The sequence below is a fragment of the Coccinella septempunctata genome, chromosome 1, assembly GCF_907165205.1.
Source record: "Coccinella septempunctata chromosome 1, icCocSept1.1, whole genome shotgun sequence".
NCBI lineage: Eukaryota > Metazoa > Arthropoda > Insecta > Coleoptera > Coccinellidae > Coccinella > Coccinella septempunctata.
Genome location: NC_058189.1, coordinates 15725690 through 15748686, shown reverse-complemented (window position 1 = coordinate 15748686; position 22997 = coordinate 15725690). Strand labels below are relative to the sequence as shown.

Genomic DNA, 22997 nt, shown 5'->3' with positions numbered 1-22997 from the left:
GTTCGAAATGAAAACCAATAGCTTGTATACATTTCTCTTGCCGAATTTTCAAATTGGATACAGCCTTTCGAATCATATCACCATTATTTCTTAAAATATCGCAACTTGATTATTCTGTTCATCAGCTGTTCTCTTCACTGGAAGAAGTGTAACTTTGGTCTATATCATTGTTGTCGAACACCCAGTATACATAAGAATAATTTTGAAATATGCTTCTGTATACCCTATACACATCACCAATTTTTTTTTCAAAATACCTTCATTTACTCCCTCAAAGTGAAATCCGCGTCTGGGGTAGCCACCCAGTATATCAACAAATTATTATAGTCTTCTTCACCTTCAGTGACTTTTCTAAAAAAATTTATTATTTATTTTCGAACTGCACAAGATGACTATGTTCTGTTCATGTAAAAAAATTGCAATTTTCGAACTTTATCCAAATTAAAAAATTCATAAAAATATAATTGTTTATGTGACAACTTTGAGCGGTACCAAAAATTGAAGCATAATTAAGCTTCTTTCAAAAAAGCTAATCAATTATTTGTAATTCGAAATACAAAGCGTTTTTTTTACCCTGAACACTTTAAATGGAGATTAATGAGTCCAGCCCTGGAAAAATGGAATAATTGATATCTTTCTTACTCCACCTTAGCATGTGTCAAGAACCTCCTAAGTTTCAATAATATCCGTCAATAAGTTTGGATTTTATGATGGTCTAAGTATTTCCATGAAGTTGGAAAATCACCCTGTAGCTTTCTAGGGAAATCCAGAAATTAATTTTTTATAGTCAATCCGTAATCAGCTAGTCCCACTCTATCTCTGGTATGAGTATGTACAGTTACTCCCCGGACACCCTGTATACACTAGGTCGTGTCAGATTAAGATATATGTGGTTAATTACATGTTGGAATGTATATATTTTCTTAATCTGACAATTTAAGCGTGACGAAAATGTGCACCAAATTTGCAAAAAAAAAAACGTCATGTGCACCTTCTCCAGCGCGGTGGCTTTTTGTCCTAATTTGAAGTTTGAAGCTTATGATTCAGGAATATCGGAAAAAATATAATCTGACACTTTCAGCAAGCCGAAACAATAAAAATTGGCCATAAAGGTCACAAAAATCTGTTTTTTAAGTTATTTTGTCCGAAGCAATTTTTTCTAAGTTTTAACGTTTTCGAGATACCTATGGCGATGAATGTATATTAGACTGGGTTTCAACATTGAACTTGGTCTTGCGCATGTGTGGCTAATCACCCTCTAGCTCGAAAACGGTTAAGGGTATAAAAAATTGCCTCAGACAAAAGTTGTATAGAATTTTATTATCTACAACTTTCATAATGAATCAGAAACGATTAGAGATATTTAAAATAAATCCTAGTTATCATCTTCAAACTCTCAGATTGAGAAAAACTCCCTTCATTAGTGGCAGATTAATGGGTCAACATGTCTGCAACACCACGATTAACCACCTGTATAAAAATCTGGCCGCTCGAGTATGTACAAGTAACGATTTTTTTTTCATTTTCAAAGGACCGCTGAGACCTTGCGTCACAACCGAATTGTCAGTCCCTTGAAAAGTAGCTTCCTTTGGGTCTAATTAACATATCCTTTGAAAATCTGACACGCTTGAAATTTTTTTTTTACCATTTTCAACTATTCCGTGCGGCCAATCCCACCAAGCAAACTGTCAAATTAACATGAATTTATTATCAGGGAAACGTAGGGCATATACAGTATTTTAATCTGACACTCTCGAGTATGTACACCTGACAATCTTTGAAAACCTGCAGACGCTTTCCCCACCTCTGAAAGTGCATAGATCATAGAATTTTTTTTACTTTCTGTCATCTAATCTTCAAAACCCACTAGGTCTCCACGACGCTCGAGTAAATCCCAATTTATCATCGTCGGCTCCCCAACTACTTCGTATCTTGGAAACTAAGGCCGGCCTCATACAGCTGATTGTCTTTCTGAATTCAGAATAGAAGAATAGAGTTTTCAGTGAAGGTGGAAAAACTGAAAAAAATAGCAGGTGAAGGTTAGATTGTCAAAGATAGACTACCGTTAGAAGAGGTTAGTAAGCAGCCGCAATCCCATTACAGATTTCACCCAATTCACCTACCGTTATTCATAATACAATCTATTTCGCGTCTTCTGCATTCTCTTACCTGAGTGATAGCGACTCTCGTTTCTAGTGAGCCTGCGATTGCCCCTGCGGACGGCTCGATTGGCCGGGCTTTGGTAGCTGCTGCCCTTGGAATCTTTTCCGCTAGGTGCATCCCCCACATCTACATGCAAAACAACACTCAGCATGCGATCGATACACAGCAGAATTTGGGTACAATAAATTCGAACTTTTGTAACAGCATATAACCCGGGTTTCATAAAGATTGATCGGGGAATCAACGCTTGATTAACGGATAGACGTCAATTTGATTTCAATCGATAATTTAGTCATGATCTTTCAGAATATCATTCTCGCATCAAATTATGATTTTTATACGTTCAAAATGAAAAGGTTTCAGTGATTTCGTTTTAGAAATCGAGTAACTAACTGTCCAATCGTTGATCGGACAATCAAAGTTTTATGAAACCCGCTGTAAAAGCGACAGTTTAGCGTTTGCTGTTAAGGTTCAACTCATAATTTTTTTCCTGCATGAATAGTTAGAATTATTTGTTTTTTTTTATTGATAAACTCGAGTTCGAGACTCATAGGATTTTGAATTAAGTACACGAATTCCGAAACGGATTATCAAGTCGTTATCAGAGAAAGAGATATTGAATGGATAGATGACATATCATAAGAATTATTAATTCTGTAATGAAGTCACAGATAGATTTTTGAAATGTGTACTGAAAGATGAGATGAAATTTTAAGATATAGGAAGTTTCTACAAGGATGCGCCAATACTGCCTATAAAAAAGTTTACTGGATAATCCATATGTACAGGGTGGGCAATATTGGAGATACCTGAATTACAACTTTTTCAACCCAATGAGATAGAGGAAAATGCATGGCACATTAAGGTCGTCTTTTTTCGAGAAACTTATATTGCCATCAACTGCATTCCAGTATCTTCTTTTGTTTTCGAGTTATAGATCAAAATTAAAATTTCAACTTTGGTCATTATCTCCGTTTCTGTTTGAGCTAGGATGTTGAAATGAAAACATTATACAGACACTTTTTTGATAGCAATCCAGTGGCATACCACGGTTTTTTCCAACATGTATATTTGCTATAACATAAAGATGTATTTTTTCTTATGAAAACTGTAGTTTAAAATGACTTAGAAAGACTGAGGGCGATGGATGATATATTTCTGAAACGATAAAAAAATGGCAAATCTTTTAAATCATTTCAAAGTACTGTTTTCATAAGAAAAAACACAAATTTATCCTATTGCTCAGCAAATCAACCTGTAGGAAGAAATCATAGTACGCCACTAGATTGCTATCAAAAAAGTTTCTGTGTAATGTCTTCATTTCAACATCCTAGCTCAAACAGAAACGGAGATAATGACCAAAGTTGAAATCGCCCAAATTTAAATTTTGGCTTATAACTCAAAAACAAGAGAATACAATCATTTTCCCCCATCTAGTTGGGTTAAAAAGTTGTAGTTCAGCCCCTGTACATGAAACGTTTCATTTCTTGCAAGTAAATGCCCGAAAGAGGTAAAAGAATCAAAATATGGTCTTACCAACTAAGAAAGCTTTTGGGCGCTTGTTTAAATTCATAAGCAGAGTTATCGCCCATTCGGGAACTGAACCAGTTCAAAGCTGCTCGGTTATACAAAATGATATTTCCAAAAATTAAGATTAGATCAAGTTGAAAATTAGTAATTGGTTCTAGAATAAAGCTTTGAAGGATCAAGCAATTTGAGCGCCATCTGGAGAATAGTTTCTGAGGAACAGAATTTGATATTCTTCTATTTTGTAGTGATACGATCCTCATGAAATTTCGCATAAGTCTTTATATCCGAACTTTACAACTACTCACTGCATTTCAATTTCATTAGATCATTATATAATACAGGGTGTGTCTTTGACTCGTACAAATATTTTAACAGTAGATTCTTAAGGTCAAAAGAAACACTTTCTTCCCATACCATTTTTTCCGATTCGGCCCTAATAGAAAGATATAGACATTTTAAATTTTCATAATGAGCTATGCCACCCCTGTAGAAACAGAATTTCCTTCAGAATAACAAGCTAAATCTATGACTCTACGTGTCTTTGGATATTTCAAACAGAGTTGCATTCAGCCAAAGTACCAAATTTTCCGAATATCACAGATATTTTTTATTTTTGAACATGAAATTGCTCTAGTATCATACGATGAAATATGAAGAATGCTTTTATTTAACAAAACGCTCGAATATTCATTAGCGTCCAACTTAGTTTCAAGAGTTGGGTTTTTTGAATTTTTGGTATTTTTATGGTACATAATGGATATAATGAGAAAACTGGAGACGTGGGTGTTATCTTGTGTTCTACAAAGATTAATCATATAAAAGAAAAACTATATTTTAAAATTCATTTTATTCGATGAAACCGTTTGTGAGATAGAACTAAATATAACATTTTTTTATGATATTTCAACAGCCTGTATCTTTTGAGCCGTGACGAATCGGAAAAAAGTGTTTCTTTTAACTTCAAGAATCTACTGTTAAAATATTTGTACGAGTCAAAGACTCACACTGTATATGTACTCCGAAAACAGTACAATCGAATATTTCTGAACGAATGAGTTTTTACGGAAAACACCGAAACAGATCAATTATTTTTTTGGAGGGGTACATCGAAATGTTGTGTACTATCAGCCTCCTTAAAGGGGTGGCAACCCACTCAATAGTTTTAAATTGCAAATTAAGTCGAGCGATACATCATTTTTGCAATTTTATCTCGAATATTGTAACGAACTTTGATGTTTTAACAAAAATCTACCCTCATTTTGAGCTTGTTCGGTCATTTTTTTCCACGTTTTTAGTTTTAATTAGAAATAATCATTGTGTATTGAGCTTCGTGTCAGTTAACTTAGAACCTCAGCCTACTTCGTCCTGCCCCTATTGTAATAAGTGCTAGCTGGTGCCAAAGCCCATGAACCACTCGTTGTGCCTGAGTTCTGCTACTGTTGCGAGTACGATTCTTGGCTGGTGCGAAAGCCCACTGCGAAAACAGAGCGGAGAACCGCCTCCTTCTGCTGCGTTCACCGACCTCAAACCCTTAACTTTTCACATAATACATGTGTACTTTAAAATTATTGTTTTCGCATCTGGTGCACACTGCATTCTTCGCTTGTTAGAGTTCGTAAGGCATCCGATCTTTACTTGGGTTTTCGAATTCTTTGTTGTTTCAACTGAAGAGACGCATATTGAAAGAAAAAATTGCCGAACTTTCTGAACGAATGAAACGTAATTCGAAAAATAATATAGTTTAAAAACTAGATTTCCCTTCTTTTTCGTGTATGACAATGATTATTACTACGTTGATAACAAACAGGAGAGTACCCAAGATTAATGACTCTTTCGACGTGCAACATAATACACATATCAAAATAAGTATCTACTACACAAAAATCTATAACACAACAAATACATGCAAACAACGATTTCGAGCGTATGGATATAAAAAATAAATACCGGAATAAACAGGGTTCGAACCTGAGTGGTATCGTTTCTCGTTGTGCGTGACACGACGTTGCGTTCGACGTCTAGTGTGCTGCTGAGGCCTGACGGCTGATCCATTGTCGCCGCCACTGCTTTTGCCGCCCTCATTCGAGCCGCTCCCGGCTAAACACAATAACAGGCGTTTCATTTAGAATTTATGAGAGAAAGACACAATTCACATAATTTTTCACCAGCATATAGGAATTCAATTAGTCAGTACGAAATGAAAACGAAAGGTCGAAATTAATTCTTTATTAGACTAATGTAATTTAGGGTTGGCTATGGAACGACTTCTACTTTACTTTTTATTGAATTTTGAGACGAAATAATTAATTGTATGTACAGGGTGTCCCAAGTTCGATGTTCAGTGGGGGAATCTCGGAAACAAGATAAGCTAGAGCAAAACAGTTGGCATTTTTACTAGTTTTTTTCAGATGAACAAAGAATGGTGAAAACCGTAGCTTCCTTCGTTTTGGAATTATTAGCAAAAATTGAGATTTTAACGATTTCGAAATGTTCTTATAACTTAATGAAGTTATAAGAACAGAACAGAAAGGTTCAAGTTTCAGATCTGTAACTTCAAAGACAATAAATATATTGTCTTTGAAGTTACAGATCTGAAACTTGAACCTTCAATAAGCACTACGTTAATCCATTGACAATCGTAAAAAAAATTTCCGCTTCTATATTCTGAATTGCGAGACTAAAGTTTTGTGTTTTGAATGTAAGCTATTATTGAATGCTTCAAATGAAAGAAAAATCGAAACTTCAAAAATATATATACTCCATTCACATTTATTTTAGCAGTCGGCTGGCCATGAAATAATTTTCTCAACTTTTTGTAACTAGAACGGAGTAAGGTTGGCACTCATGAAATGTCGTTAATGTCATAACGCCGTTGCCACAATTAATATCAATTTTTATTACGAAAGTGCCGAAAGTGATGGAAAAAAGAGACAGGGTTTCAGGAAGTGCTATTTAGAATTCACGTTCGTTCATTCAAATAGTTATACCCTGATATTCTAAAATCCACGTCAGACGGTAGCGAACATATTCAATGTAAGAGAATTTATACAATGTTTCATCTGAATCTAAACGACTTATATTTCAGCTGAATATTTCCACAATCAGAAAGATTGTGAATGAAGAGGATGACAAAGAATTTCCTTCTATAGGGAGGCCCAAAAAGTGGTGGCATTTGAGAATTTTATGTTTGAGTGAATTATTAATGCGAAAAGTTTACTACAGGATTTTCGATGAATGTCATCGTAGAATACGTTCCCGAAAATTGATTTTTCTATTTTTCATTTGACTTGTCCTATACATTGTAAATGTCTTAAGGTACCAATAAATACCTAATTATTATTATTATATCAATGTTTTAAGATGAACAACCACAAATACGCGCCAGTTATCCTGTTAATTGTTTATTCATGTGGAATTTTTGTTCAAAGGTGAAGTTCATCTTGACTTGAAACTTCCTTTTACTTATATTGATGCAAGATGATTTTTGTTGAAGAATTCAACATTCTTGTAATTATCTGTTAATTCCTTCGGGTGATACCCATTCCCAACCACTGCATCATATGCATTTAATCTTCGGGTTAATATTTTTGATATCTACAACTGATGTAACGTATTCAAACTTTAGCCAAAGAAGATAACGAATATTAACTCTCCTCAAGCTAGTGCATATTATGATATTATACTGATCTCTTGATTCTCCATGCAAATAACTGGATTTGGTATGCCTTCAATCAGTTTGTATAAACTTCAATTATGTTCGTCACATATTTTCCGAAGAGATTCGACATTGTGATAAAATACGTAATAACAGAAACTTTTCCGTAGAACGGGCAACATAGCGTTGACTTAAAACCCAAAAATATTTTGACAAGCGTCATAACCCCACATTTTCGTACTATACAGAGTGAAATGTGTAAAATTTCCATGGCCAACCGACTGCTAAAATAAAAGTGAATGGAGTATAGATGTTTTCCTCCGAAAGATTGTCCAAAGATTGTCCGTGGATTCTACGTGAAAAAGTGTCAAGGTTCAAGTTTCAGATCTGTAACTTCAAAGACAAAAAAGTTATGAGAACATGTCGAAATCGCCAAAATCTCACTTTTTACTAGTAACTCAAAAACGAATGATAGTAGGAGGCTACGGTTTCCATCATTCTTTGTTTCTCTGAAAAAGACCTAAAACAAATATTCGATTTATCAAAACAAAAAGCAAAAATTTTGCGAAAATGAACTGAGGAATACAAAAATATTTTTGATAATTAACCAGAGGTAGACTAGAGCAGATCAATCGAATGAAATCAACAAAGCTACACCCGGAGGACTTTCATTTCATCGGAATTATTTCAATAATTTTTCAAGAGGTTTTATCACATTTTGGTGAGCATAAAACTAACTGTTATACTGGGCAGAGATACCGGACACATTCTGGCGCTAATCTGGAAATACATTTTCAAATTTCAGATTGGTCCATATGGAATTGCTGACGATGGTGTCATTGTTGAAGGAAACAAATTTCTAGCAATTCGAAATCGTCAAACTTTTGGAATGAGATCTAACTCACAATAATTAAAATATTATTTTCAACATTGGTAGAGTTCTCAGTTGATTATCTATTGACACTTTCGAAAACTTCTCATTTCGAGTGAATTGGATTAGTCGATCATGAATTCAGGTAGTTTCTGCTCTAAAGAATGTCCAATAATATTTTCTATAAACTCCTAATGGGTATCCAGATCTCGACAATATTCTGACGACGTGACGCCGACGCATCAAAATCACTTCTGTAATAATTTTACGAATTAATTTTATAATACATATGTGAACTTAGGACTGAAAGGATGAAAAAACTTATAGATCAACCAATCAGTAAAGGTTTGAATTCACATAAATCTTGCACACAGAAGGTGTAATTAAAAACTTTTCGTCACAATGTAAGATGAAGTGTTTTACAGTCTTCAATTGCAGGTTGAAGTCTCTACATACATTAAATGGTAACCTTTCAACCTTTATGCAGGGTGTTCCCTTGTTTCCGAAATAGAAGTACAAACGACAAGGGGCAATTGCTTCAAAGCTATAAAAAAGAAGTCTCATAAACAAGCGTTTCGTTTTCAAGGTACAGGATGTTGAAATTCATAATTTTTCAATTTTTCCTCATGCATGTGCAGATATTCAGATGAGTTTGGCAAAAATACATTTCAAGATGTATTACATCATATTATTACATAAACCTAGTGAAAAATACCTATTGGAGGATGGCTTTCTTACTTTGTTCCTTATTTCATTTGCTGTAAAAACTCATCTTCAAAAAGTTTTTGGTCTCTTGCAATTTATTCGTAACTAGAACCGTTTTCGAGAAATAAATTCGCCAGGAGAAGCAAAATTTACAAAAGAATTCAGTAGGCTCATGCATATTTGGATAAATTCATAGTTTAGATTATTTATAATGTAAAATGTCAACAACTCAAATCTGAATAGCCAGATTATACCAAATATCTACTTTTTTCACACATTTCCTTTTCTCCTTTGAACGCCATACCCGTTCCTTTGAAAACACGCATACCAAACTCATAAAGACAAACATTGGAATACTCAATTCAGAATTCCCTAGAATATTTGTCAAAAGAACTTGAACTCAATTTATTCACGTCTGCTTTTGAAGCAGAATCAATAATAGAAGTTTTTGTGCACTTAATACAGTAGAAATTTTCGTCTGAATTCCGGATCGTAATTTGACAGTTCGCAGAGGAAACCTCAAAATTATGCTTGTATGGTACAATTTATTAAATTAACGAAGTTTGTCCAACGTTAGTTTTCTTGTTACCATAGCACAGGGTCAAATCGATTCCGATATCTTGAAGAGAAATCCTTATTAGTAGTAGGTGGAAAATTTATTATAAATTATAAAAAAAAATGGAAATCGTCCAGTGAAACTGAAAGTTTTCAGGGGTGAAATAATGGCTTTTTTCGATTTCCGGCCAAACTACACCTATAGTATTGGTTACAAATTAATATCTTCAAATCCTAATCAATCTTTTTTTTATTTCACGTTTTCCGCCATATGAATTTTATTCAAGTTTCATTGGTAAATACGAAAGTTGTAAATATTTCAATTAGCTATATTTAAATGTTGTCATTCCGATACGAGGTGTAGTTTAGAAGGAACTCGTAAAAATCGTTGATCTCTCAAAACCTGCCTCTTCACAGACTTTTACTGAGTTCTTTAAATTTTTCCTTATATGTATCTACATAATTTATAGTGAAACACATAATGCTAAGGAAATTATATTATCTCGATTATTTTTGGCCCTGGACTACCAGTTTTCCAAAATATATTCACAGGACAGCCTGGCAACAATGGGTGACCATTGAAGTAGAATTCTACAGAGGATTCTGCCAGTTCCGTTTTTCAGAAAAACGTATAGGGATTTGTTACCAAAAGTACAAGTCAGGGATGAGCGGATGCAGCGTTAGAAAAATATTGGCAATTTTTTTAGCGACAAGAACCTGTATTTTTGATGAAAGAGTGTTTCGTTTTCCAGAAAAACAAGTTTGAAAGGTTCAGTTACTCCTTGTTTTTTCCAAGGAAAACCATTAACCCGTGAATAATATTTGCATTTTCGTTTAATATCGAACAAGATAATTCTATCTAATTCCTTCAGACTACTCGCTCGATTGATCTATCTGAAGGTTCTTCGCTCCCATTTTCGAGATGCTCTAATGTCCTAGGTGCATTTTTTATTATTGGGAAGCTCCATCTGGAACATCCATTAGCCGTCGAAAACCTGTTTCATTGTCCGCTTCGTATTCTAGATGAACAAAAGTAATATGGTCAGTGACAGTACCTAATTACCGATATCCTTTCCTGTTCATGTGACTATTAAAATTTGAAAGGCAACGAACGAACCAAACCAATTCTTCTTCACCCATGTGGTTTTTTGTGAAATGTGGAATATCCATTAGGATTCCCTTAAGAAATTTTTTGTAGAGAATCTAATTCAACCAATAAAATAACGGATTTTATAGCATTTTTTTTTTGAGGGAACAAAACATTGCATGATGGTCATAGATGTTTTTGAGGATACGTTTCAAAGATTTTTTTTTATGATTTTTCGTTTTTAATTTTTTAGGTATAACAAAAAAGAATGTGGGATGTTGCCAGTAAACTTGAACGATCAATAGTAGTTGTGAATATTACAATCAAAATTGTCGAAAAGATGGCAGCACACTTTACGAACGTCTTTTTTCAATTTTAGCAGGTTTCGAATTGTAGCCACAGGCCAGACTTTTCGAAAAAATTTTTTGTTTGGAAATTCATGTAGAAAATCATTCCACCTCGGAAAGTGAATAACATGAATGTTTGTTCTTCACTGAAAAAAATTTTTCAATTTTTATTCCGTTTGACGAATAAAAAAAAATTCTGACTTTCCGAGATGACGAACTGATAGAATTTAATTATAATGAAATCCCTATATGAATTGGTGGTTTCTGACGTGAGATATTCATTTTCTCTTTTTGAACTGACCACTAAAACGGTTTAGAACCCTCTCAAATGGTTGAATATCTAGATATTTCTGTGTTTCAATCATACTATGATCGGGATGCGGCTATGTTTCTTTTAAAGGTAGGTACATATTAATACATTGAAAACGCATGATTACACCAATATTTTATTAATCGATAGCGAGATCGATAGTAAAATGGTTTTAAATATAAGTTTTCTTGTTCACATTTCCATTGCGAAAAGCGTTATAGCTAGCAATCTATCTTATGGGCGCTGATGAGAATCCAACTTCAACAGAAACTGTGAAGAAAACAACAGTTAAGTAAAGCATCAATTATTTAATAAAATAATCGTATATAAAAATATTCATTGGTCAATGTATTCATCCGCACATAAAAGCTGTGACTACACTATTTTCGAAGCACTTACTGAAGAAGCATACCTCACTATTGTTCACTTTTACTTGATGCTTTAAAACAGGAAATTTCAACGAATTTATCATCTTGAAATTTGGTTTAAAATAACTATATTTGCGAAGATCACGTTTCATTGGATGGAATTTGTGTTGTTTTCACTTCAATATCTCTCTCGATATTTTTTATCAGATGTCAAATTACATGTGTTCGTAGATTTCATGAAATCAGGAAATTATGAGACATTTTTGTAGAGAAATTAAAAAAATCCAACATTTTCAGTCAATCATTAATAAATATCGATGTTAGGTCCTAATTACCTTGTTTGAAGAGACGGAGATTATCGATTGAAATTTATTCTGGGAGGATTCTGCATATCGATTGAAATTTATTTTGGGAGGATTTTGCATCTCTTCACAAACCTTTTAGGGCTTTCACTCCCAATCTCTGAAACAAAATTAATTAAAAATGAAATCAACGATTTGCTCCTGCGTGAATTCTTGCACTAATTTGTCAGGAGCAAATTAACTAGAAAAAATTGTTGCCTGACAATGAACTCAAAATAAAATCTACAAAAGTAGATTTTTTCGTCTGATGAAGGAGTCTGATATAGACTCCGAAACGTTACGAAGAATTATAGTTTCAACGTTATTTATTTTGAGTTCATTGTCAGGCAACAATTTTTTCTAGTTAATTTGCTCCTGACAAATTAGTGCAAGAATTCACGCAGGAGCAAATCGTTGATTTCATTTTTAATTAATTTTGTTTCAGAGATTGGGAGTGAAAGCCCTAAAAGGTTTGTGAAAAGGATTCTGCATCTCTTCATAAACTTTTTAGGGTTTTCACTCCCAATCATTTTTAATTGATTTTGTTTCAGAGATTGGGAGTGAAAACCCTAAAAAGTTTATGAAGAGACGGAGATTAGTTTACGTATATTTATAAATACATAACGCATGATAAATTCGTTATGGAATTGTCCTTCGTCAATGGTAAGAAATTGTAAACATTTTAAATTGTTAACCGCCGATTCCTATTCCATCATGCAGTATTGTTTAAGGACACCCCGTACAATAATTGAAAAAATAGCGACTCGCAAGATTGGTATTTTCGGCCACAGATACGAAATTGAACAATTCATTATAAGAATCAAACCTTCACTGAGAGTTTTTTTTATTTGAATGATGGCTAGTGAATGTTGAAAATGAGATATAGAAATAGAGGAAATAAGAGAATAAAATGAATAGATTATGAAGGAAAAATAGTGACTTCATTCCCCTTTAGAAAAACCGCATTTCTTCGCATGACATACAAAATTAACATTCTACATCTCACAAAAGTGTCGAATCGAGAAATTAATTCCAAGACGGTTGTTTTTACACCACATTACACCCGAGTACGAAAGTCGAACTTTACGCGTAGAACTCACCTGAAAAACAATTTTCCCGCGTCAAAGAAGATAATGATTACTTGAAAACCATTCGACGATCTTGCCGAGGTAACCTGATCTCGTTTTTATCCAAAGCTCGATTAAAATATCGAAGCCACGGTTTGTACCGAAAAGATGAGTAGTGAGGCGCGATAAATATTGAAATTGAAATGAATAATATCATGATTTTGTTCAGGAGATGAATCAGCTGGTGTTTCCATTTATTTCTACGCTGATAGGCAGATAAATGGAAACTGATGATTTCAGGTGTATCAATATACAGGTTGGCCCACGACCTGTAGTTCTTAAATGAATCGTTTTAGACCACAAGTGTGATAGTTTATTGGAATCGTTTTCTCCGACGGTACATACACTGCGCAAAAAAATTAACGCACATTATGGAAATCTCAAATTTATTCTATAACTGAAGGTGTTCCCAATGATAATTATTTTTATCAGAATTATGCATGCATATGTTATCCACTTTCAACGGTTTTCTTCAATACAGATGTTTTTTCCCAGCAGGAATAAAAAAAGATGATATCAGATTTTGAATGTATTGGCACCATTCTAAAATCAGTTGTTCTCGATCAATTCTAGTGATCAATAGTTTTTCTTTCGTTTGATTTTCTACACTCGATCGCTATGCAACGCGAAACACGCAATTTTACCCAAGAGGAATGTGCCCAAGCGGTAGTTTTGCGAGAAGAAGGGTGGACATACACAAGAATTGCAGAAAGGTTTGGAGTTTCCCATACAAGTGTGTCCAGAATGTATGTCCAGACAGGTATGAATGTCCGAAGACCAGGATAGGGTAGACCACGGGTAACAAATGCCATTCAAGAACGTTACTTGAAAGTTTCTTCGTTGAGACAACGGTTTGCAACCGCTCGCCTCCTTCAAATTCAGCTTGAGCAAACTCATGAGGTGCAAATTAGCACTCAGACAATAAGAAATCGCCTAGTGTCGCGGCAAGAGGCCCAGCTCTTACCCGATTGCCGATTGGGAAAGAGTTCTCTTCACATATGAGTCTAGATTCTGCCTCTACCATTGTGATCGACGTTCCCTTGTAGACAGACGTCCACATGAAAGATATGCTCAGAGCAATTTCCTGAATACTACTGGTTTCGGGGGAGGATCGATTATGGTATGTGGTGGAATATCTTTGACTGCTCGCACAGACCTAGTGGTCGTTGATAATGGAGCTATGAATGCTGATAAGTATATAAGAAACATTCTTGAAGAGCATGTAGTGCCATTTGCCCCATACATTGGTGAAAATTTCATTTTTATGGACGATAATGCCAGATCCCATCGTGCGCGCATCGTTCAGGAGTACCTTGAAGAGGTTGAAGTCTCTCGAATGGAATGGCCAGCAAGAAGTCCAGATCTCAATCCTATTGAGCAGGTTTGGGACAACCACAATAGAAGGCTAAGAAGTTCAGAAAATCATCCAGCTACTCTTAATGACTTAGGAATCCAACTCGGAGAAATCTGGGAAGGATTAGATCAGAACATTTTAAGATCACTCATTTTGAGTATGAACCGTCGTTGCCGAGCTGTAATTAATGCAAGGGGTGGGAATACCAAGTATTAAATCACTTATCAGCATTTCAGTATTTTGAAAATTGTTCATTTCTCTTCTTTCACATAAGATTCGGTGAAATCCTGAATTTTCTTCCATTTAATGTGTCTTGTTTCGTTCAAAACCTTCCCGAGAGAACATAAAAAATAAGTTATAAAGTCAATGTAGAGTTAACTTTCAATAAAATTGAGATTTTCAGAATGTGCGTTAATTTTTTTGCGCAGTGTAGAAATTCCAAAATATACAGGTTGTACCATTGATAATTTTTAAACTAATGTCACGTGACTGACAACAAAAATCTCATTGGGTAACCTAACATCGAAAACAGATTTAATTACTGATTTAATTTACAACCCCAAAATTACAATTCTGTACTACTCTTGGATTCCGAGATATTCTCTATATTTATTGTCGTGGGACACCCTGCATATTGTCGATTCCAAATATGATTCGATGTCCTCTCGGAAGTAAAGCTCAATTTATCGTGAATAAAAGAATCTGGAACTTCGAGCAAACTGTGAAATACCGTACTATCTTATAGAAATCCGTTTATTGAAATTAATAAATATTTATCAATAGTCTTTTCATTCTTGTTTAATTCAGCTTTACCTTCGTTTTGGACTCACTAGGGCCTAAAAAATAAATTTTAGAAAAGATGTTTTAAAGGAAGCGGAATAAAAAAAGATTGAACTAACGAATAATACTCATCTCCAAACGAACCAGAACTAATATAAGAGGAAAAAGATAATGACAAAATCCATTCATCATAGGTAAGGTCACCAAAATCGTACTTTTCCTTCATTAATAGGTAATCTGTTAACGTTTTACTTCAATCTAAAACGTTTTTTTATATACAATCATAAACTGATGATCATCAATTGAAATGTTACGTTCGTGGAAAAATTTATATTATTATTCCATTTAAACTTGTATGTCTTCTCCTTAGGATATGGGCCAGTACAATTTTTGGTTTTTTTAACATTAAACATATGCAAATTGTTAGGTATCAAGGGGGACAAAAAATTTAATTTTTTTTTGTTACCTTGACTTCAGCTTTAATTCAAGGTCGACTTGTTTTTTTTTTTAATGGAAAGGTATATTTTCTACCGAAGATTCTTATTCTCCATGAAAAAATTTATATGTACATACTAACTTTTATTTGATACTTTTTTCATCGGACTTCAATTATTATTATTTTTTCTCAGCCGTAAATAAAATTTACTTCGATATTTCGAAATCCGATGAGAAAGATTCAAACAAAAGTTAATATTTTTTATAAAAAATAATAATCTGCACTAAAAAATATACCTTTACATTAAAAAAAAAGAGGTGGCCTTTAAGTGTTAAAAACAAGTATTTATGTTAATTTTCTGTCCCCCTTGATACCTAACAATTTTCATTTGAAATTTTATTTCAAAGTAAATAGTTTTCGAGATATTTTACTGTCTCAAGTTAAATGCCGCACTCTGTATACATACCTCAATATCATATCAATCTGTATATCGACACTGTAATAGTTTTTCATTTTTACGACCATAGAAAAGCAACTCAACATTAAAATCCAAAAATTTGAATTGGAAAGGTGATCAGGGTGAGATATGAAATATTTTTATATGTATAATGAATATTATTTGTAAATAATATAAACTTATTTTTATTTTTTTGTTTATTAATAATAATTCTTCTACGACCTCGTCTACGACCCTGCCAAGCAATGTTTTTCGTTTTTATAATTGAGTAGCTTTTCTAGGGGGAATGTATAAGATGATCTGATATTAAGATATATTGAATAAGTCAAAAATTTCCCTACCCCGGTTCTGACTTTTTCAATTGAAAATTGTAACGAAGGCGGTTGCAAAGGGTGACACAACTGCAAAATTTAAAATCTGTCTGTTGATTAGTTTAAGTTTTATTGAATTTTCATTCAACATTTGGATATCTCGTATATCTCAAACGAAAGCCCTCAGGTAATTATAAAACTTCTTGATATGAGTCGACCTTCATGGTCTCAGTTTATGGCTTCCGTTTGTTGCATTCTTTCCGAGGACACCTTGTATGAAAGAAAGCTAGATTTTGGGTAATGCATACGCCTGCATGCCCATTGAACTTGGGAAAAAAAAAAGAAAATTTTTTCTCAAACTTCAATTTGATACCAATAAAGATAGCCCATACTTACAGCATTTCAAATGTTGAAACATTTTCGCTGAAAATTATTAAGAAATTCAAAACGGGCAATCTGAGACCAAACGTAACCGCACATAAGTAGTGATATTGTCTTTGTCTCTATAAAATGTCGAATTAAATATAGGGTGTTAAAAAGGCAACTCCGTATTGCTACCCGGTACACAAATCAGGTAGAAATATTATGATAAATTCTAGATTTCTTCGAATTACAATATGAAAATTTTGAAAAAAATGTGTATAATATAGTGCAGAGTACTACTTCAATTCACACGGTCTTCGGAAAAATGACTGTTTGAAGAGTTTCAATAAAAGTGTTGTAACATTTAATTTTCAATAAGTATATTATCTTCTTCTTTGAAGGAAAAATGGAAACATTTCTGGCGACCTTACTTATTATGAAGTGAATAACAGCTGAAGAACATATATACTTAAAAATTTATCAAGTAGTTTCCATTGTGAAGAATACATGAGAGAAAAATCTGATTCCAAACATAAAACTTCATGTGAAACACCTCGTTGAAAAAACAACAACATGAGTAATAACACAAAATTTTACTCACTCGAGTTTTGTTTAGGCACATATGATGAAAGAAGTTTAGTTCTCTTCTTTTCATATCCTTTTTGTGTGATGTCACCTGAAAATAAAAAGAAAAAATTAGACGAGAATGTCAGAACTTCTTCAATAATCAGGTTGCAAAATCATAGAATCAGTGGTATTTGCTAGAATGATAACAGAATCTTTTAGAAGCGGTAGTGAATTGAAAATATGAAATTATTGAAAAGTTTATGAACACTTATATTCGATGCTTGATTCATCAAGAATTGTGAATCCACCGTATTAAAGTACCCTTTATCCTTTTCATGTATTTCCAGGTTTCGACTAACATCTCAGTAAATTTTGTAATTTTGTTATTTCTGCATTGAAATTAAGGAATAAATTCTGAAAAAAATTTTGAGTCCATATCATTTAAATTCATCATCATGAATGATATTTAATGTAAATAAATGGTAAAAGTGTACAAGGCGAGTGTTTGAGTCGCACCATGTAAATATGTATTTTGAGGTCACTGAAATACACCTCAGGGGTGATTGATGAAGTGTTATCAAAAAATGACCAAATCATCCTCAGCACTAAACTTCAGAGTCGTCACATAAAAACCTCCTCCAATCCTCTTAGAGGGTGCAACTCCTCAATTGTACATGATAGATAGAAACTATCTGAATAGGGGATCTGTCGTAGGATATTCATTTTAATTTTCATCATTTCCATCAACTGATAAAAAGGCAAGCCTTCACCGGAAAACAGGGCGTCATAGCGTTATTATAATGGAGCAATGGTCGCATTCAGCGGACGGAGCGCAAAGCGCTTCTGCTACCCATCGGTAGCGGTAGCGGTCGGGAACATGTTGAACGTCCGCTGGCAAGCCGAGATAGGATAAGGCAGTCCAATGAGCTGTCACTATCAGCTGATTAGTTGAGAAGTCTGTAGGAAGGAAGTAAACAAACGGATTTTTTAAGTTTCGTTAACCTTGTACTGGTGGAGTCAATTTTTTTTGTGAAGAATTACTAAGTGTATTCTCTATCCATTGCGGTTCATGTACTTACCTACCTCTATAGAAAAATGGAGAATTATATTCTAAGTGAAATAATGGAGAGTAATCAAAATGTAGATATTATTCTTCAAATCGCTTTGGAATTGGCAGAACCAATTCGATTATTGGAGGAAAATGATGGTGGTAGACCAGTAATACCACGAAATGAAAATTATTATGAAATCACAATAAGGAGTTATGAAGGAAACTTATTCTCCGAACACTTTCGCATGATGCGACCTACATTTGAGGTAAAATAGATTTTGTGAAACATGATTGTAACTTATTTTATTTAAACGTTCTCTTCAAGAAATTACTACAAAACCTAGCAAATATTGGTGCTGTGAGACCTGCAGTAATACCTTTCGAAAAAAAAGTGTTATTCACTATTTGGGTACTTGCTAAGCCCGAGTCATTTTTGGCAGCTGGTGATAGGTTTGGGTTTGCGAGAAGTACTGCCCATATGGTTTTCAAAGAAATTGTTGAAATTATAAGGCAAATGATGCCCCAGTTGATATCTTGGCCAGTGAATCATCAACAAGCTATAAATGTGAGTTTAATTTTGAAGCACTGAGGAAATATGTATTTGAAATGTACATTTTAGGTATTTCGAGAAAGATCCCATGGATTTCCTGGTGTTGTAGGAGCTATTGATGGATGTCACATCCCAATAAAACAACCAAAAAACAATGCCACCGATTACTACAACAGAAAAGAATTCCATTCGATAATTTTGCAAGGTGCCTAATCAGTTAGTTAGACAGGGTTTTTTTACTGACATTTTTCCCTAAGCTCATGTATCATACTCCAAATTGTATGGTACCCCGTTACACTAACCATTGCTAAAATTCACACATATGCTTTATTGTTTGATACCAAAAAATGTATTGCTGACATTCAAAAGAATATATATATATATATATTTATATATTTTTACGTATTGAAAATGTTCGACAGTTTATTCTTTTGTATTTCAAGGTGTCTGCGATCATCGAATGGCTTTCATTGATGTATTTATTGGGATGCCAGGGAGAGTACATGACGCAAGAGTGTTCAGATCTAGCGACATCTATCAGAAATTGATAAATGCAAATAACCCCTTATTGTCTAGAGATATGCATTTGCTTGGCGATTCTGCTTACCCTCTGATGACAAATTTACTGACACCATATAGGGACAATGGCCATTTGAATGATATTCAAAATAACTACAATTATAGAATGAACTCCATTCGTTCAGTAATCGAAAGAACATTTGGGCGATTGAAAGGAAAATTTCGACGTTTGAAGTATTTAGATATAGGAGATCCTGATTTTGGAACACACATAATCAGTGCTGCATGTGTTCTTCACAATTTTTTAATACTGAATGAAGTGGAAGAAGATCCTCAAGAAGTACTAGAAGAGGATCTACCACTACCAAACCCAGAAGGGGACGTTGCAGATGAGGGTGGAAATGACAAAAGGGATAACATCGCAAATATGTTATTATAAATATTTTATTTAGAAAATACATTATTGTTTTTTTGAAGAATTAAAAAAATTTTCTAAAATTTCATTTCTTCGTTCTTGAATTTCATTGTGTCTTTCAAGTGCTTCCCGAAGAAGTTTGATTTCGTTGACACGGGCAGTCTCAATTTCAGCCAGCTTCTTCCTCAAATAAAACATTCCACTCTTGGAATCCATTTTTGTGGATTTTCTGCAATTAAAATATATTGCTAGTTTAATTTTATGTCTGTGAAATTAATATAGAAAAGAATACAGCTTAAACTTAACATACGGAGTGAGTGTTATGTTGTCTTTCTGCTTTTCAATTTGAGGAGTGGCTGCAATACTGGGTTGAGGTTCCTCTATTATTTGAACAGGTTCCTTTATGGAGTCTGGATTTATTCCAGGCCCCTTTTGGATCACTGATACTGGAGCTGATGAGAGTGTTCGGGGTAAATTCACTGTTTTATCGTCTCTGTATATTTCATCAAATTGATTATAATATTCCCAGTGTATTCTACCCCTTCCAGTTTTGCGTATGTTATCTTTAATGCCTGTATAGGTTTTTTTCATATTTCTCCATTTTCTATCCAAAATCTCTTCCGTGACATTATGCCCTTTGGAGGTAAATGTTTGTTTTATTTCGTCCCACAGCTTTTTTTTTTTAATTTTTGGATCTCTAAATGCATCCTTAAGATGCATGTACCGTTCCACCAGTAATTGCGTGGTTTGCTTATCCCACGAAAAAGGCTGACCTGCAAAAAATGAATAACATCCATAATTTGAAAAGAAAATTTTTTTTCTGAGAAGACTACATACCTGGATTCAAGCGTTGATTTCCAGAAGTTTCCCCCAAAGCTTCTCTGGGAGATACTGAAAAAATAAAAATTCATAAAAATACATTACTTTGTCACCTCCTGAAGTTTGTCGCACCTATTCACTGAGACCCTGTATATTATATACCACAATAAATAGTTTTTCGCAAAATAAACATACCTTCTTCCATAACGATGGATTCCCTTAAAGAATGCTCCAAGAACGCTGAGGAATAATAAAAATAAAGATATATTTGCATTTAGTGAGAAAAAAAATGATGAAAACAAGAAGAAAAATATATATGTTGAAATACGTTTTCACTCCCAGTCTCTGAAACAGAATGACTTTAAAAAAAAGACCTATGAAAATTAGATCTTTATTATTTGGAGTTTTTTCATGATTGTGATTCAAAGACTGGGAGTGAAAACCCATAAAAGTTTCCGAAAAAAACATAATCAAGAATTTTGACGAATTACTTTTGTTGCTCTAGTATATTTCCTATAACTTATTAAACATCCTTCTATATTTCTTACCTTCAATTTCCATTCCGTTTTCGTCAACTAACTCAAACTCGTACATTTTACACACTAAACAACACTACTCGGTTCGAGTCCAACTTTCGCTCCTTTCCGCTACCGCTACCTAGCACAAATCAAATCCGCTCCCAAAAATGGCGTCCGCTCCAGAACGTGTTGAGAATGTAGCGCATATGTCACCGAACGTTTCCGCTAGCGTTTGGTAACAGTTGCGCAACTGTTTCGTCCGCTGAATGCGACCAATGTAAGACCTTGGCCAGAACAATATTAACCCCAATTACTCAGTGTTATCGAGTTCACTCTTCATTAATTATGTGTTTAGTACGAATACTTAATTTGACGTGCAGCACTTCAAAATAAACGATAAGATTTCCTTGAGCACACATATGTTATGGAAATTGTGTGTAAACTATCGGGAATTCAGATATGAAACTTGTAGGTACTCTTTTTCTTTAAGCTCATGCTTTCGAGACGATATTGGCTCTTCATCAGATTGTTTGATAGAGACAACTTTTCAAATTAATCTTGATCGTTTCGAGATTTAACAAAAAACCTCAACTCCAGTGAGTTGAACCTTTTTGTTCGGATATTGTGTGATTTATGTTCGTTCTTGTCTGATGAAAAGGCAATAATCTAGAAAGCTGAAAAAAAGAGTACAAAGTTCTTCTGCCGAATCCCTGATAAGTCAGAAAGGACTCTTTGTTCTATAATAAAAATAATGGGGGAAAATATTGCACTATCCTAAACCCGTGGCTACGCCTGCGTAATATTATTTTGAAACGCTAGTTAGTGTACTGGGTGGGCAAATTTCGATGTTTTAACACTACAGCTTTTAAACCAGAGGAAATAGACAAAATCTGATATGCCATTCTCGTTCTCTTTTTATGAGAAACTTACAATAGTAGTAGTGATTTTTGCCACTTTCTTTCGTTTTCGAGTTATAAGCAAAAATTGGAAAAATGGCGAAATCGAAATAAATTTATATCTCCGCTAATACTGATGTAGAGCTCTGAAATTGAAACATTATAAAAGCACTTTTTTACGTAGAATCCAGTGGCGTGCTCGCCTTTTAAGCAGGATTTTTAATTACGAAGCTATGACCCAAAGTTATGATTTTTTAAATGGGAACACTAGATTTCTGTGCAATTTTTTAAAAGCTTAATTTTTACTGATTTCAAAAATATATAACATCATATGTTTTGTATCAATATAAATAATGGAAAATGGTCAAAAACAATTTTTGTCAATATTTTTATAGTTTCAAATTTTGACGAGCACATAAAAATAGAGTTTCCTATAACAAAAGCAGTGTCCTTCCGGCAATGTCATTCTTTCTATGCTTTTTACCAATTTTCACAAAATTTGAATCAAGATATATTTCATAAATTTTCATTATATTGAAAGGACTTATAGAAGGAGACAGTGGTAATCATACGATGCTATATTTTTCTATGCTCATCAAAAGTTGTTGAAACCATTGAAATATTGAGAAAAAAGGTTTTTGACCATTTTCTATTATTTATATTGATACAAACAATATGATGTTATATATTTTTGAAATCAGTAAAAATTAAGCTTTCAAAAAATTGCACAGAAAACTAGTGTTCCCATTTAAAAAAACATAACTGTAGGTCATAGCTTCGTAATTAAAAATCCTGCTATAAAGTCGAGCACGCCACTGGATTCTACTTGAAAAAGTGCCTGTATAATGTTTCAATTTCAGAGCTCTATCATCTGTATTAGCGGAGATATAAATTTATTTCGA

General features: G+C 33.8%; 3 protein-coding genes across 12 annotated transcripts in view; 1 reads left to right on the top strand and 2 right to left on the bottom strand.

Annotated features, from left to right (window-relative positions):
- LOC123322835 (disco-interacting protein 2) overlaps nucleotides 1–22997 on the bottom strand; it is a 179353-nt gene that overhangs the window by 53423 nt on the left and 102933 nt on the right. For 4 of the 9 annotated variants that reach the window (XM_044910871.1, XM_044910865.1, XM_044910863.1 and 1 more), the window contains 3 exons: nucleotides 17362–17436; nucleotides 5662–5790; nucleotides 2170–2289 (listed from right to left, as the gene is read on the bottom strand). In XM_044910871.1, coding sequence (XP_044766806.1) covers nucleotides 2170–2289; nucleotides 5662–5790; nucleotides 17362–17436 — 324 coding nt within the window. Of the gene's footprint in view, nucleotides 1–2169; nucleotides 2290–5640; nucleotides 5791–17361; nucleotides 17437–22997 lie in introns of all 9 variants that reach the window. The other 5 variants (XM_044910872.1, XM_044910867.1, XM_044910866.1 and 2 more) reach the window with 4 other exon arrangements.
- LOC123322836 (putative nuclease HARBI1) lies at nucleotides 18266–19901 on the top strand. The gene is made up of 4 exons (XM_044910873.1): nucleotides 18266–18644; nucleotides 18704–18943; nucleotides 18998–19133; nucleotides 19372–19901. The coding sequence occupies exons 1-4, from the start codon at nucleotides 18423–18425 to the stop codon at nucleotides 19884–19886; spliced, it is 1113 nt and encodes a 370-aa protein (XP_044766808.1). The 5' UTR covers nucleotides 18266–18422; the 3' UTR covers nucleotides 19887–19901.
- LOC123322837 (trihelix transcription factor GTL1-like) lies at nucleotides 19862–21423 on the bottom strand. Of its 2 annotated transcripts, XM_044910874.1 has the most exons (5): nucleotides 21230–21423; nucleotides 20877–20921; nucleotides 20700–20753; nucleotides 20173–20635; nucleotides 19862–20091 (listed from the first exon to the last, which is right to left on the bottom strand). In XM_044910874.1, the coding sequence occupies exons 1-5, from the start codon at nucleotides 21273–21275 to the stop codon at nucleotides 19908–19910; spliced, it is 792 nt and encodes a 263-aa protein (XP_044766809.1). In that variant the 5' UTR covers nucleotides 21276–21423; the 3' UTR covers nucleotides 19862–19907. The 2 variants fall into 2 exon arrangements, with proteins under 2 accessions (XP_044766809.1, XP_044766810.1); XM_044910875.1 differs by lacking the exon at nucleotides 20877–20921.